We start from the raw sequence: 16073 nt of genomic DNA on the forward strand, positions 1-16073 counted from the left end.
ATGTGAACAAGGGGGACTTAAAGAATGACAGCGATGGCACCAAAGAGTATATACTGTACAGTTGCTAAGGTGGGGCCCCAACATGGGATAATCACACCACCACGGGGATATGAACACACACACAAAATGCGCCACACACTACCACGTGCTCGAACACATATACCACCCTCAGTGCACATTTCACCACACATACACCAACCTCGCCACATAAAAGTAGAAACACAAAAGTCGCCGCTCAAAACTCGCCACGCGCAAAACTCTCCACATGCAAAACTCGCCACACGTGCAAAACTCGCCACACGCAAAACTTGCACACGCAGAAAAATTGCCACACGCAGAAAAATTGCCACATGCACAAAAGTTGCAACACATGCAAAAGTTGCCTCACACAAAACTTGCACATACTCAAAAGGCACCACACATAAAACTCGCCACGCGCAAAACTCGCCATGCGCAAAACTTGCTGCACACAACTTGCTACACTAACCTGTCACATGCAACTCGACACACAAAAAGTTGCTACACGCATGTCGCCACACAAAACTCATCTCACAAAAGTCCCTACATGCATGTCGCCACACGCAACTCAACACACACAACTTGACACACGAAACTCGCCCTAAAACACACACAAGTCTGGTATCCTTCAAAAATAAAAATCTGATTAATAAGCAGACAAACTACAAGAGCAACAAATGTACCATATAGGAATCCGGCAGCTGTCAGTCACATGACCAGTCTATTATGTGTATGTGTGAGCTAATATATACTGCCAGGGGGTGGGCTTACTGTTGGCTGGGGATTTATCAGGCTGCCATTTTAGCTTACAAATACTGAGGTAAAAATACTGACCAAATAACGTGTGAACGAGGGCTAATACAGGAGGAGATGGCATACAGCTATATACTATATACAGGAGATGACACACAGGTATATACTATTTACAGGGGAGATGACACACAGGTATATACTATATACAGGAGGAGATGACACACAGATATATACTATATACAGGAGAGATGACACACAGGTATATACTATATAGAGGAGGAGATGACATACAGGTACATACTACATACAGGAGGAGATGACATACAGGTATATACTATATACAGGAGGAGATGACACACAGGTATATACTATATACAGGAGCAGATTACCTACAGGTATATAGTATATACAGGAGGAGATGACACAGGTATATGCTATGTATAGGAGGAGATGACATACAGGTATATACTATATACAGGAGATGACACACAGATATATACTATATATAGGTGAGATGACACACAGGTATATACTATATACAGGAGATTACATACAGGTATATCTAATATATAAAGCTGAATGTGTGTATGTATGTATGTGTGTATGTCCGGGATTGGCATCTGTACCGTCGCAGCTACAGCCACAAAATTTTGCACAGTCACACGTCTGGACCCCGAGAGCGTCATAGGCTATGTTGTGAGGTGAAATTTTAACCCCGCGCGTTCCAATTCACCAAACAATTTTGCTCCTATCTACATAATGGGGAAAAAGTGAAGGGAAAAGTGTTGGAGGAAAATTGACAGCTGCCAGATGTGAACAATGAGGACTTAAAGAATGAGAGCGATGGCGACAAAGAGTATATACCGTACAGTTGCTAAGGTGGGGCCCCGACATGGGATACTCACCACACACGGGGATATGAACACAAACACAAAATGCGCCACACACTACCACGTGCTTGAACACATATACCACCCTCAGCACACATTTCACCACACACACACACCAACCTCGCCACATAAAAGTCGAAACACAAAAGTCACCACTCAAAACTCGCTACATGCAAAACTCGCCATATGCAAAACTAGGCTCACGCAAAACTCGCCACACGTGCAAAACTCACCTCATGGAAAACTCACCTCATGCAAAACTTGCACACACAGAAAAATTGCCACATGTACAAAAGTTGCACCACATGCAAAAGTTGCCTCACACAAAACTTGCACATACTCAAAATGCACCACACATAAAACTCGCCACGCGCAAAACTCGCCATGCACAAATCTTGCTGCACACAACTTGCTACACTAACCTGTCACATGCAACTCAACACACAAAATGTTGCTACACGCATGTCGCCACACAAAACTCATCTCACAAAAGTCGCTACATGCATGTCGCCACACGCAACTCAACACACACAACTTGACACATAAAACTCGCCCTAAAACACACACAAGTCTGGTATTGTCCTTCAAAAATAAAAATCTGATTAATAAGCAAACTACAAGAGCAACAAATGTACCATATAGGAAATACGGCAGCTGTCAGTCACATGACCTGTCTATTATGTGTATGTGTGAGCTAATATATACTGCCAGGGGGGAGGGCTTCCTGTTGGCTGGGGATTTATCAGGCTGCCAATAGCAACCAATCACAGCTCAGCTTCTATTTTGCTACAGTTAATTAACCTGAGCTCTGATTGGTTAATATAGGCAACAAAGACATTCTCAGTATAACAAAGCTAATATATGTTGTGAAATGCTTCTATTTGCTTAGTTTTTGCCTTTTAATAATTACATTTCTATCTATTTGTTTTGTGGTTTTTGTGTGCAGAATAAATTTTTGTTAACACATTCTATTTTGCTAACAGCAGTCATTAACCCGGGCGAAGCCGGGTAGTACAGCTAGTTATATATATAGATGGAGCAAACTGATACAAATGTTTTTCTAAAGTATCAAAAATCAAAATGTACGGGCTCCTACAATGAGTTAAAACTGTTTTTGGTACATATTTCAATTCAATGCAGGAACTGTCACCAATTTCATGCCCTGTGGGTTGACATCCCTTCTCTTAAAATTTGTAGATTATTGCACCACCATTCTGCCAGCACTATGGGACCTGGAACTTTTCATCACTTTACGTCTGCCCTGAACAGAAAGTCTACTTCTCTATAATGCCTCTATCCAGAAGCAGAGGGACAAAGGAACATCCCCAAAACTTCATGTAGAAAAGTAAAAATCTGTCCACATACATAGTGTATACTTGCCATACTTATATACCATAACGCACATACACACTGTGACACACATATATAGTATATAGCCATACTTATACACATATACACTCACTGTGATCCACATACATAGTGTATACCCGCCACACTTATACTATACTGTACATACACACTGTGACACACATATATAGTATATAGCCGTACTTATACACATATACACTCACTGTGATCCACATACATAGTGTATACCCGCCACACTTATATACTATACTGTACATACACACTGTGACACACATATATAGTATATAGCCATACTTATACACATATACACTCACTGTGATCCACATACATAGTGTATACCCGCCACACTTATACTATACTGTACATACACACTGTGACACACATATATAGTATATAGCCGTACTTATACACATATACACTCACTGTGATCCACATACATAGTGTATACCCGCCACACTTATATACTATACTGTACATACACACTGTGACACACATATATAGTATATAGCCACACTTATACACATATACACTCACTGTGATTCACATACATAGTATACAGTGGGGAAAATAAGTATTTGATACACTGCCTATTTTGCAAGTTTTCCCACCTACACAGAATGGAGAGGTCTGTAAGTATTATCGTCGGTACACTTCACCTGTGAGAGACAGAATCTAAAAATAAAAACTAGAATATCACATTGTAGGATTTTTATATAACTAATTTACCTTTTATTGCATGAAATAAGTATTTGATACAATACAAAAACAGAACTTAATATTTGGTACAGAAACCTTTGTTTGCAATTACAGAGGTCAGACGTTTCCGGTGGCTCTTGACCAGGTTTACACACACTGCAGCAGGGATTTTGGCCCCCTCCTCCATTCAGATTTTCTCCAGATCTTTCAGGTTTTGGGGCTGTGGCTGGGCAACATTGAGTTTCAGCTCCCTCCAAATATTTTCGAATTAGGTTCCTGTCTAGAGACTGGCTAGACCACTCCAGGACCTTGAAATTCTTCTTACGGAGCCACTCCTTAGGCTACTTTCACACTAGCGTCGGGCTCAGCCCGTCGCTGTGCGTCGGGCCGACGTTCCCGACGCTAGCGTTGTCTCCGCCGCACAACGGGGGCAGCGGATGCATTTTTCCAGCGTATCCGCTGCCCCATTGTGAGGTGCGGGGAGGTGGGGGCGGAGTTCCGGCCGCGCATGCGCGGTCGGAAAAGACATTTACGACGGAGCAAAAAACGTTGCAAGCAACGTTTTTTGCTCCCGACGGTCCGCCACTGCATGACGCATCCGTCGCACGATTGGTGCGACGTGTGGCAATCCGTCACAATGCGTCGCTTAATGTTAATCAATGGTGAAAAAACGCATCCTGCAAACACTTTTGCAGGATGCGTTTTTTCGGCAAAACGACGCATTGTGACGGAATGCAGTTAACGCTAATGTGAAAGTAGCCTTTGTTGTCCTGGCTGTGTGTTTCAAGTCATTTCTATGCTGGAAGACCCAGCCATGACCCATCTTCAATGCACTTACTGAGGGAAGGAGATTGTTGGACAAAATCTTGTGATACCTGACTCCATCCATCCTCCCTTCAATATGGTGCAGTTGTCCTGTCCCCTTTGCAGAAAAGCACCTCCACAGTATGATGTTTCTCCCACCATGCTTCATGTTTGGGACGGTGTTCTTGGGGTTTTATTAATTCTTCTTCTTCCTCCAAACAAGGCGAGTGGAGTTTATACCAATAAGTTCTATTTTGGTCTCATCTGACCACATGACCTTCTCCCATGCCTCCTCTGGATCATCCAGATGCTCATTGGTGAACTTCAAACTGGCCTGGACATGTGCTGGTGTGAGCAGGAGGACCTTGCGTGTGCTGCAGGATTTTAATCTATGACAACGTACTGTATTGCTAACGGTAATATCTGAGACTGTGGTCCCAGCTCTTTTCAGGTCATTGACCAGATCCTCCCATGTAGTCCTGGGCTGATTCCTGACCTTTCTCAGAATCATCCTTGCCCCACAGGGCGAGATCTTGCATGGAGCCCCAGATCGAGGAAGATTGACAGTCATCTTGTGTTTCTTCCATTTTTGTAATAATTGTGCCAACACTTGTTGCCTTCTCACCAAGCTGCTTGCCTAATGACCTGTAGCCTGTCCCAGCCTTGTGCAGGTCTGCAATTTTGTCCCCTCTGTTCTTAGACAGCTCTTTGGTCTTGGCCATGGTGGAGAGGTTGGAGTGTGATTGAGTGTGTGGAGAGGTGTCTTTTACACAGGTAACGAGTTCAGACAGATGCAATTAATACAGGTAATGAGTGCAGAGTAGGAGGGCTTCTTAAAGTAAAACTAACAGGTCTGTGAGAGCCAGAATTCATGCTGGTTGGTAGGTGATCAAATACTTAGTTAAATTGCATTTTATTGCATGAAATAAGTAAAAATCATACAATGTGATTTGTTTTTAGATTCTGTCTCTCACAGGTGAAGTGTACCTACGATAAAAATTACAGACCTCTCCATTCTTTGCAAGTGGGAAAATTGCAAAATCGTCAGTGTATCAAATACTTATTTTCCCCAGTGTATATTGTAAAGCAGTGGCTTTCACGTCCATTCTGTAAGGAGGCAGGGACCCAGGTTAGTTCAACTGAAATGTCTTTATTTTGGCAACTTACGAAAATAAAGTCAAACATTCTCCTCCGGTTCACAGCTGGATCGTCCATAACAGTCCGTATCAGTCTGTTGCCGTGGGCCTATGCACCACCGTGGATGTGTCAATGGTTTTATATACTCATACTTACATACATATATACACACTGTGACACACATACATGGTATATACCCATACATAGAAGAGTTACAAACATGTACAATCTACAGGCACTTAGATTCCAGAAATGCATCAGGTTTTTATACATACTTTTTGGATTCCATTTTGTAATGAATCTTTACTAAAGCATGAACTAATTTTTACACATTGTGGATGGATGTGCCGCTCAGTTTCATATCCCTGCTCTTCCTATACTATAACATCAGGTGGCGCTACTCTACTATAAATATCTGCTGATGTTCATTAGTTTATACAGAATTTAGTCATAATAATCAAATCCTGAAAATGCAGGAGGTCCTGGATCCACCATATATTTACTATTACAAGACCTGTCTGCAGGAGAAGCCTCTTCCTATTGCCCTGTCTGCAGGAAGCTCCTCACTCTATGGTCCTACCTGCAGGATAAGCCTCTCCCTCTGGCGCTATCTATAGGAGGAGCAGGAGCCTCTCCCTCTGGCGCTACCTACAGGAGGAGTCTCCCCTATGGTGCTATCTGCAGGAGGAGACTCCCTCTATTGTGCTACCTACAGGAGGAGCCTCCCTGTATGGCTCTATCTGCAGGAGGAGTATCTCCTATGGCCCTATCTGCAGGAGGAGTCTCCTCTATGGCCCTTTCTGCAGGATGAGCCTACCTCTAAGGTCCTATCTATAGGAGGAGCTTACCTCTATGGCCCTATCTGCAGTAGGAGCCTCCCCCTATGACTCTATGTTCAAGAGGAGCCTACTTCTATTGCCTCTTTCTCAGAATGAGCTTCTAAAGGATGAGCCTCCCCTATGGCCTGGAAGAAGAGCCTGTCTCTATGTCTACAGGAGGAGCCTCCCTCTATGGCCTTCTCTGCAGGCTGCACCTCACTCTATGGCCCTATCTGCAGGAGGAGGCTCCCCCTCCCTCTATGACTCTATTTGCAGCAGGAGCCTCCCCTATGGCCTTATGTGCAGGATGCGCATCTCCCCATGGCCCTATATGCAAGAGGATCTTCTCCCCATGATACTTTCTGCAAAAAGAGCCTCTCCCTATGGCCCCATCTGCAGAAAGAGCCTCTCCATATGGCTCTATCTGCAGGGGGAACCTCTCAATATGGCCCTATCTGCAGGTGGAGCCTCCCCTATGTGTTATGATCCGGTGGTAGGATCTCAAAACTGACCTGACACATATAACCAGAATAATAGGACAAGTACTGGGGAAGTGGAAGCTATACTGACCGCAATCCTGAACCTATCCAACACACTAAAGGCAGCCGTGGAGCGTTACCTAAAAACCTAGACGCCTCTTCACAGCCTGAGAAACTGACTGCCCCTAGAGAGAAAGCAAAGACCTCACTTGCCTCAGAGAAATAACCCCAAAGTTATAGACAGCCCCCCACAAATAATAACGGTGAGTTAAGGGGAAAATACAAACGTAGAAATGAAACAGGTTTAGCAAATGAGGCCCGCTAACACTAGATAGACAGAAAATAGATAGGAGTCTGTGCGGTCAGTACAAAAACTATCAAAAATAAACCACGCAGAGAAAACAAGAACCCCCACACCGACTCACGATGTGAGGGGTGCCCTCTGCACCCCAGAACTAACCAGCAAGCAAAAAATCACATAAAAGCGAGCTGGACTGAACTCATAATATACTGAGAAACGTTTTCAAGGAAATAATGAGCAAAATGAACAAGCAAACTTAGCTTCTCCAGCAGGAGACTGGTCACAAGGAATATTCAGGAGAGCTCAGAGACAGGACTGAATACACCGACAGCAGGCAACAAATGAAGGTCCAGGTGAGTTAAATAGGCCCAGCATAGAAGGAAATGAAGCAGCTGAGCCCAGCCATATCGCTAAAGGCCACCAGGGGGAGCCCAAGAACAAACTCACACACTACCACTCATAACCACAGGAGGGAGCCCGAGAACGGAATTCACAACACCTATGGCCCTATCTGTAGGAACAGCTTCCCCCTATGGCCCTATCTACAGGAGGAGCCTCACCTATGGCCCTGTCCGCATGAGAAGCCTTCCCCTATGGCCCTATCTACAAGAGGAGCCTCCCTCTATGTCCCTATCTATAGAAGGAGCCTCTCCCTATGACCCTATCTGTTGGAGAAGCCTTGCTCTATGACCTTATCTGCAGGAAGAGTCTCAACCTATGGCCCTATCTGCAGGACTAAGCTCACCTTATGGCTCTATCTGCAGGAGAAACCTCCTCTTGGCCATATCTACAGGAGGATCCTCCTATGGCCCTATCTGCAGGAGGAACCTCTCCCCATGGCCCTATCTGCAAGAAGAGCTTCTCCCCATGACACTTTCTGCAGGAAGAGGCTCTCCCTATGGATATATCTGCAGAAGGAGCCTCTCCCTATGGCCCTATCAGCAGTAGGAATCTCTATGGTCCTATCTGAAGGAGAAACCTCCTATGGCCCTATCTGCAGAAGGAGCGTCCTCTTGGCCCTATCTACAGGAGGAGCCTCACCTATGGCCCTGTCTGCATGAGATGCCTTCCCCTATGGCCCTATCTGCAGGAGAAGCTTCCCACTCAATCCCTATCTGCAGGAGGAGCCTTCTTATAGCTCCATCTACAGGAAGAGCTTCCCCGTATGGGTTTCACTTGATTTTCGGGGGATGGACAGTAGATGAGTATGCGAGTTATGGTTATTTGAACCCCATCCATGGTCCCCCTAATTATTTTATTCTGGCTAGATAACACCTTTAGGTTTTTGGACTCGGCATATGAAAACACTACATGCAATGTGCAATCGTTTCAATCTCAGTGTTTATTTACTGCTATTTGTATTTCTTTTACATTTACATCTATTCACATATATATTTCTAGAAATGATGATGCAAGTTTGCGTTTCACTATCTGTCTTCACTCTTTAACCATAAATCTTACATTCTAATCTTAGTTTTCTGGATCCCCTTGGGTGATGAAGTCTTGGATCTTTTCTCGAACGTCTTTCTCCAAGTAGTCCATCTGATCCTGTATGCTCACTGTGTATTCTCCAAGTTTCTTCTTCATGTCTTTCACTCTCTTTATTAGAGCCTTCTTGAGGGCATCTGCAAAGGGCGTTATCGTCTCCCTAAACTCTCCAATCTTGTGGTCCATCTGCTGGTTCATCTGCGTGAGATATGTCTCCATCGTCTGTTTGGCATTTGATGTATTACTATTTAACTTGGTTCTTAGCTCATTGGCATAGGGGTAAAGTTGGTCTCGTAGTTTCCCAGTAAAGTCCAAGACTTTGCTCTCCATCTGCTCAGCATTTTTCTTCATCTGAAAGTCTATGTTCTCGATCTGTTTGTGAAGCTCATCCTTCACATCTTCTGCGTAGGGTATCAGGCTTTTATACAACTCTTCCATTTGCTCATCAATATTACTTTTTATGTGATTGCTGATGAGTTTGAGCTGTTTCTCCAGCTGCTCCATGTTGCAATCTATTACACTTTTCAGTTCCTGGGAGTATGGGACCACTGATGCCTGCCAATGGTCAGCATTGTCTTTGATGGTCATCCCTAGGTTCTTCCATATAGATTTCAGCTGCTCACTGAGAACCTGGGTGCTTTCATCCAATTGGGCTTGAAATGCCTTGGCATGTGGAGCCAATTTGACCTGAAGCTCCTCTGCATTCCTGTTCACCTGTTTTTGCACCTCATCCGTATATGGAGACAACTTGACCGCCAACTTCTCCAACTCTTGTCTAACCTGTTCTCTCATTGTTTGAGAGTCTTTCATCAATTGTTCATGGATTTGCTTGGCCAAAGGAACCAGCTGACCCACAAATTCATCATCCAAATTGTTTACACTCTTCAGGTTTTCTTCAATGAGAGCACTGTGGAAGAAAAGAATCAATCAGGATAACTCTAGAAACCATCATATTGGTGAAGGTGGAGGCCCCTATACACATTATAGTGTCAGCGTCAATATTGTGACGTTTGGCCATATAGGAGGGACCTAAGGCTCTAAAGAGTACACAATCCCACTCGGTTCCTTTAAGGTCTGGAGAGGACATACACTAATTGCAACCTGAGCAATCACATATGGTCCTTGCTTGTAAGGGGGCCCATTTTTACCAGAGAAGAAAAATTTAACTCAATGTCTACTATATTGCACATTCGGAATTATGGTAATGATTTCCATCTATTGCTCACAGTTTTTGGGGGTGCAACACTAGCATTTCATGCTCATCAAATGAGAATATTTGGAAAGCAATGGGCCAACATGTTGCCCATGCACAGGGGTTTTGCATCCACCCCAGACTATGATATGTAATTGTCCTTTGACGTTGACGTTCCATCATTAGGATAGTAACTTTGCTCTCCTAAGTTGCATCTAATGATAGAGAACATGGTCAAGTTACAAAACCCAAGCTGACTCAACCTTGACGTCAGCCAACAAAAATCCAAATCTACTGGATTTCAACATGACCCGATTCACTATCTTTAGCTGTAAGTTGTCGACCAATGTTGTATTATTTTATGGCCAAAGTCGCTGTGCAGCCCCTGTCGAATGCGACATCTTAAGGCCCCGTCACACATAGTGAGATCGCTAGCGAGATCGCTGCTGAGTCACAAGTTTTGTGACGCAACAGCGACCTCAGTAGCGATCTCGCTATGTGTGACACGTACCAGCGACCCGGCCCCTGCTGTGAGATCGCTGGTCGTGTCGGAATGGCCTGGGCCGTTTTTTGGTCGTTGAGGTCCCGCTGACATCGCTGAATCGGTGTGTGTGACACCGATCCAGCGATGTCTTCACTGGTAACAAACATCGGGTTACTAAGCGCAGGGCTGCGCTTAGTAACCCGATGTTTACCCTGGTTACCAGCGTAAATGTAAAAAAAAAAAAACATACTCACCATCTGATGTCCGTCAGGTCCCTTGCCGTCTGCTTCCCACACTGACTGAGCGCCGCAAAGTGAAAGTGAAAGTACAGCACAGCGGTGACGTCACCGCTGCGCTCTGCTCTCACTGTACGGCGGCACTCAGTCAGAGCAGGAAGCAGACGGCAAGGGACCTGACGGACATCAGATGGTGAGTATGTACTGTTTGTTTTTTTTGGTAACCAGGGTAAACATCGGGTTTAGTGCGCTTAGTAACCCGATGTTTACCCTGGTTACCCGGGTGCTGCAGGGGGACTTCGGCATCGTTGAAGACAGTTTCAACGATGCCGAAGTCGTTCCCCTGATCGTTGGTCGCTGGAGAGAGAATAAAAATAAATATAAGTCACCCAGCCAGGTAGTCCAGTCAATAACGTGGTCCGTCAACTGTCAGGATAAGGGGATGAGGAAAGGTGATCCCGGGATCCAGGAGGTGTGGGGGAGAGCCCCACGCGTATCGCTGCCATCCCCTTATCCTGACAGTTGACGGACCACGTTATTGACCGGACTACCTGGCTGGGTGACTTATATTTATTTTTATTTTTATCCCTGCGCTTCTTTCACTATGGCATATGACCCTATTGATATGAGTACCACCTCATGATTAGGGTCTTAGGATTCTCCTACTAGGTTTCCTTTACACCTTTTTTCATGTATGCATTATGCCTACTGGTGTTGTTATGCCTTTGATTGATAGGGGGCCCCATTTAGGTCTGTCTGGGGACGCCCAGACCACGTGTCTTTTGGTACCTTATACATCATAGGTATATATTTGGGTCATCAACTCTCTGAGTTATATCATATTTTACTCACCTAGGGTTTGAGGTTATATAATGATATATTATAATCATTGTTGTATGGTATATTGCCTAGTATTCTTTTTATGCGTGACAACATCATCTGCATATCTGTACCATTCATTTCTCAATATTTATCCTGGGACCAGTGGTGTGGTTATTAGATTTTAATATGTTTTTATTGTGGTGTATTGGTTTCTGTATTTAATAAACTTTTGTAATTTTTTGACTATTTAGTCTATACCCTCCCGGGTGTGCATTCTTTTTACGTGGCCCTCTTTTCTTCTTTTTTGGTTCAGTACACTTTTTGGCCACGCACTGAATTGCACCCCTAAAGTTATTATACATATATGATATTGATTCTTCCCAACTTGTGGTGCTCCCCTACCTACTTATATTCCCTGAATATTTTTATAAACAGCCCAATATTATAGGAATCTCAGGAATTCACAATGTTATTCATAGCTTTATAAAATAAGGACATTTTAGCTGCTCCTCCCGTTTTTCCAGCGTTGCTGCTAATGTTGTCTTCAACTGATGACTAACTGTCCATTCAGTCTGATTGTCAAGGCTGGGTTCACATAGCATTTTTTCCTATGTTGAGTGGCCTTGTTGGTGGCTTACGTCCGAACCCCCCACCCTGCAAAATGGGATTCGCGGACAAAGCTATTAACTATAATGATGCAGACGGAGTCACCGTATGCTCGGTCAGGCATCAATTTTGTCTGTATATGCCTATTGGAGGCAGGCATAAAAAACATAGAATCCTGTTTTGGGGGGTTTGGACATAAGCCCAAATTGGGCCAATCAATGTAGGAAAAAATGCTATGTGAACCCATCGTAAGGTATCTGATTGGCTGCAAGGTTAGGTGAATGATGGATGGGACATCACCCCACCTGAAGTAATGATGTCTGGTCAATCTGTCACATTATTCTGCCATCAATCCATTACCCCAGGTGGCTGGATAGACCAGATATCATCAGCTCTGGTGCTGCGGGGGTGCAGAGGGGTGCGCAACACTTCTTTACTACTTATAATTCCTTCTCCTTTTAATTCTTCTTTTATACTTTTTCTCCAGTTTGGAGGATAAAATGAATAAAACCATTACGAGCAACCACATTATGTGGTTATATCCAACTCCTACGCCAAAAAAGAAAGAAATAACTTCTATATCATAAAAGTCCATCTATCTCTAATCTACAATGTATGACTTATTTGTCTTAGGGAGGTTCTGTCTTTTAATGTCCACTTACTTAAGCTGTTTACTGAAGTCCGATTGTTGAACATTCTCCACCTTTTCTGTAGTACCACCTGCAAGCCGTGAGAGGTAATTCCAGAAATATTCACTTATCTGGTCACTGGGGACCTTAGCTTGATATCCTAAAAAAGGAAAGAACACATAAAAACCCCAAATAAATGTATGAACCTGCGAAATGGACACATAATGTGATGCAATTTTGCTTAGTTGGGTTTGGACAATCCCAAAGTATCGTTGTCAGAAACTAATTGTGTAAGAGGAAGTGTTGGAAGACCACTCATTAGATGATTTAACCAATAAATTAGCTGTCCATTGCTTTGACATTGATGACTAATGGTCTGAATAGGTCATCAATGTCCACAGCACTTTACAATTGAGAGGGGACTTGGTCAGACAAGCTCAGACATTGCCAAGTATTTAAAAAAATTCTACAAATTAAACAAGAGTGAGGGTCCTGAAAAATGGTCCAGTCACCATTATTATTGACCGAGGTATTTAAGTAAAGCTGCATGAGCCGGTCACAAGCCAGTAATTGTATAAGTCCAGATACAAAGTGTTACTGATGGCAAGGAAGGTGAGGAAACAGATGTTAGGAGAAACCAGATTATGAGGAACATATGAGCAGTTAGATTAGTAACGTCATTGGAGAGATGTGTTTCCAGGGAACTGTGGATACTGGGAATTAACCGGACTGTCCAGGGTAAAGTACTCCATAAAACTGGCGCAGCACAAGAAAAGTCTTGGAGACAGGAGTAGGAGGTTCGGATTATGGATGATGTTAGTCCTAGATCATTTTCAAAATGAATAGCACAGGTAGGATGGTAGTCAGAGATGACTGAAGACACATATAGTGGTGAAGAACTGTGTATAGTATGGGTAGGGTAGTAGACAGAGATGAGGGTGAAAAACTAGGGAAGAGCTCTGTGGAGAGCATGGGAATGGTGGTAGACATAGATGAGGATGAGATGTAGGGTGGTGCAGAACTGTGTATAGTATGAGTAGGGTAGTAGACAGAGATGAGGGTGACAATTTAGGGAAGAGGACTGTGGAGAGCATAGGAATGTTGGTAGACATAGATCAGGATGAGGTGTAGGGTGGTGCAGAACTGTGTAGAGTATGGGTAGAGTAGTAGACAGAGAAGGAGGAAATTTAGGGAAAAGCACTGTGGACAGCATGGGTATGGTGTTAGACATAGATCAGGATGAGGTGTAGGGTGGTGCAGAACTGTGTAGAGTATGGGTAGAGTAGTAGACAGAGAAGGAGGAAATTTAGGGAAAAGCACTGTGGACAGCATGGGTATGGTGGTAGACATAGATCAGGATGAGGTGTAGGGTGGTGCAGAACTGTGTAGAGTATGGGTAGAGTAGTAGACAGTGAAGGAGGAAATTTAGGGAAAAGCACTGTGGACAGCATGGGTATGGTGGTAGACAGAGATGAGGATGAGATGTATGGTGGTCTAGAACTGTCAAGAAATTGGTGGGTGAGAGAGATAAGTTTTTATTGTACTCTGTAGCAGACGGTTAACCAGTGCAATGACTGGCACATGGTGGAGGCATTGGTGTAGCGGCTGGACAGAAATACGATCCTGCTTGCTGCATTCTGAATAAATTGGACAGGGGAGAATTTAGTATGCGGAAGACCTATTAGTAGAGCATTACAGTAATCCAGACGAGAATGAATCAGAGCAACAGTAATTTTGTAGTTTCAAAGGAAAGGAAACAATGGTTCTGAAGATATGTTTGAGGAGCAGGTGACACAAGCAAGCGAATGGGCGGATGTATATAATCCCAAAACAGTGTGCTTGCTGTTTAGGAGTTTTGGTCGCAACACAGAAATGTAAATATCAGATATAGGTAGGTTTGTAGAGGGAGGAAACACAAGGAGTTCAATTGCAAGTTAGCACTGCAACATTACAATCTTAAAGAGTTAATCCAGTCTGCAAAAATGATCACTTATTTACTGAATAACTGATAATTGTTAGCTTGGTGTGTAGGTTGCAGGTACCCCCACTGATCACCAGGACAGATGTATGTACCCTGATGTATCCTAGTCCTCTCTTGGCCTCAACACTGTGGCCCAAAGGAGTTGGATGGAGAGACCAGGTAACATTCGCCATGACATTCCAGTCATTACCTTTGTGATTGACATAACACCACAAGTAAATATACTGACCTGTTATGCTCATGGCTAGTACAAGCACTGACACTTTAGCCAACATTTTTGAGACACAGGACGGGTTCTAAAAATTTCCAATGACTTAAGACTGTAGAAAAAAAAAGTAATCATGTTAGACTTTCTCAAAAGACTCAGCCCTAATTAAGACTCAGTCCTCATCACTGAAAAATAAAAAATTAAAAAAACAAATGCGGTCCATAAGTATTGTAATTATCATCTGGTGATTGTTAGATGATTATTAGATTAATTAATTATAGCTCCACATTAATTTAATCTACAAGTTCTTGACGGTGTTACTCCTGGAGAGAAGATTGTTCCTTACCTGCCCTTTGGTGTTTGGGCCAGTATTGAAGTTGATGGCTGTGGGTTCTTTTTATGAGTTCCTCTGTGACTCTGGCTATGCTCCAGGTCAGCTTTGTGGGCAGGTCGGTTTTACAATGTGGAATCATTGATGTGTTCCTCTTTTCAGAGCGATGTTGGAAGTTTGAAGAGCTTTGTGAGTTCTTGTGTCTGATCATAATCACGAAGGAGGAGAAGACCTCCGAGTGGTTTTATTCACTAGCTGCAGCTGACATCGAAATAACAACCGGACCCCATCACAAATGCTTGTGGTGATGGAGTAACAGGTTATTGCAGGTCGTAGCTGGGAATATACACAATGGCAGGCTTAGAGGATACAATGGGGAGTCCAAAGAGCTCTTCTATTATTTGTCTGATTTGCATTTGTTAGCCATGGGAAAGTGCTTAGTGGGTCAAGATTACTATAATGTTATTTCCTTTTGGTAAAAACATTGTGGAAACTAGAACAAGGAGTATCGAACCATTGAGCTGGACGACGGGAGGCATTAACATACCACCGCACTCCATTTTTTTCCATTACAATGTCATCTATTCAGCAATCTTCAGGATATCTACCTATAATAGGGGTTGGAAACTTAACTAGTAGTTCACGGCAATTTAAAAAATAAATAAATAAGAGATGAAGTCTTCCGGGTGCCATGCCATGCGAAAGCCACAAACTGATATGGGACTTACCGTACGTCTTGTGGTTTTGGGGTAGTCGTCTCTATGTGTTGCGGATATGTGCTTCATATTCACCCTATACATAAAGCCATTGAATAATATACTGTAACATAATG

General features: G+C 43.4%; 1 protein-coding gene across 1 annotated transcript; it reads right to left on the reverse strand.

Moving 5' to 3' along the window:
• Nucleotides 1–8587: 8587 nt before the first annotated feature.
• On the reverse strand, nt 8588–15558 carry LOC143764362 (uncharacterized). Its single transcript, XM_077249846.1, has 4 exons — nt 15257–15558; nt 14932–15022; nt 12755–12881; nt 8588–9659 (listed from the first exon to the last, which is right to left on the reverse strand). Exons 2-4 carry the CDS (start codon nt 14975–14977, stop codon nt 8735–8737), a joined length of 1098 nt encoding a protein of 365 aa, XP_077105961.1. The 5' UTR covers nt 14978–15022; nt 15257–15558; the 3' UTR covers nt 8588–8734.
• Between the last annotated feature and the right edge of the window lie 515 nt (nt 15559–16073).

This window comes from Ranitomeya variabilis, chromosome 4, assembly GCF_051348905.1.
Source record: "Ranitomeya variabilis isolate aRanVar5 chromosome 4, aRanVar5.hap1, whole genome shotgun sequence".
Lineage (NCBI taxonomy): Eukaryota > Metazoa > Chordata > Amphibia > Anura > Dendrobatidae > Ranitomeya > Ranitomeya variabilis.

Bases quoted from the DNA above. Each gene is read 5' to 3' on its own strand.
- LOC143764362 (XM_077249846.1), bottom strand. From the start codon at position 14,977: ATGTTGGCTAAAGTGTCAGTGCTTGTACTAGCCATGAGCATAACAG. The intron at 12,882-14,931 runs GTCAGTATATTT...TTCCTTTTTTAG, and splicing joins ACTAGCCATGAGCATAACAG to GATATCAAGCTAAGGTCCCC. The intron at 9,660-12,754 runs GTAAGTGGACAT...TTTCTTCCACAG, and splicing joins GACTTCAGTAAACAGCTTAA to TGCTCTCATTGAAGAAAACC.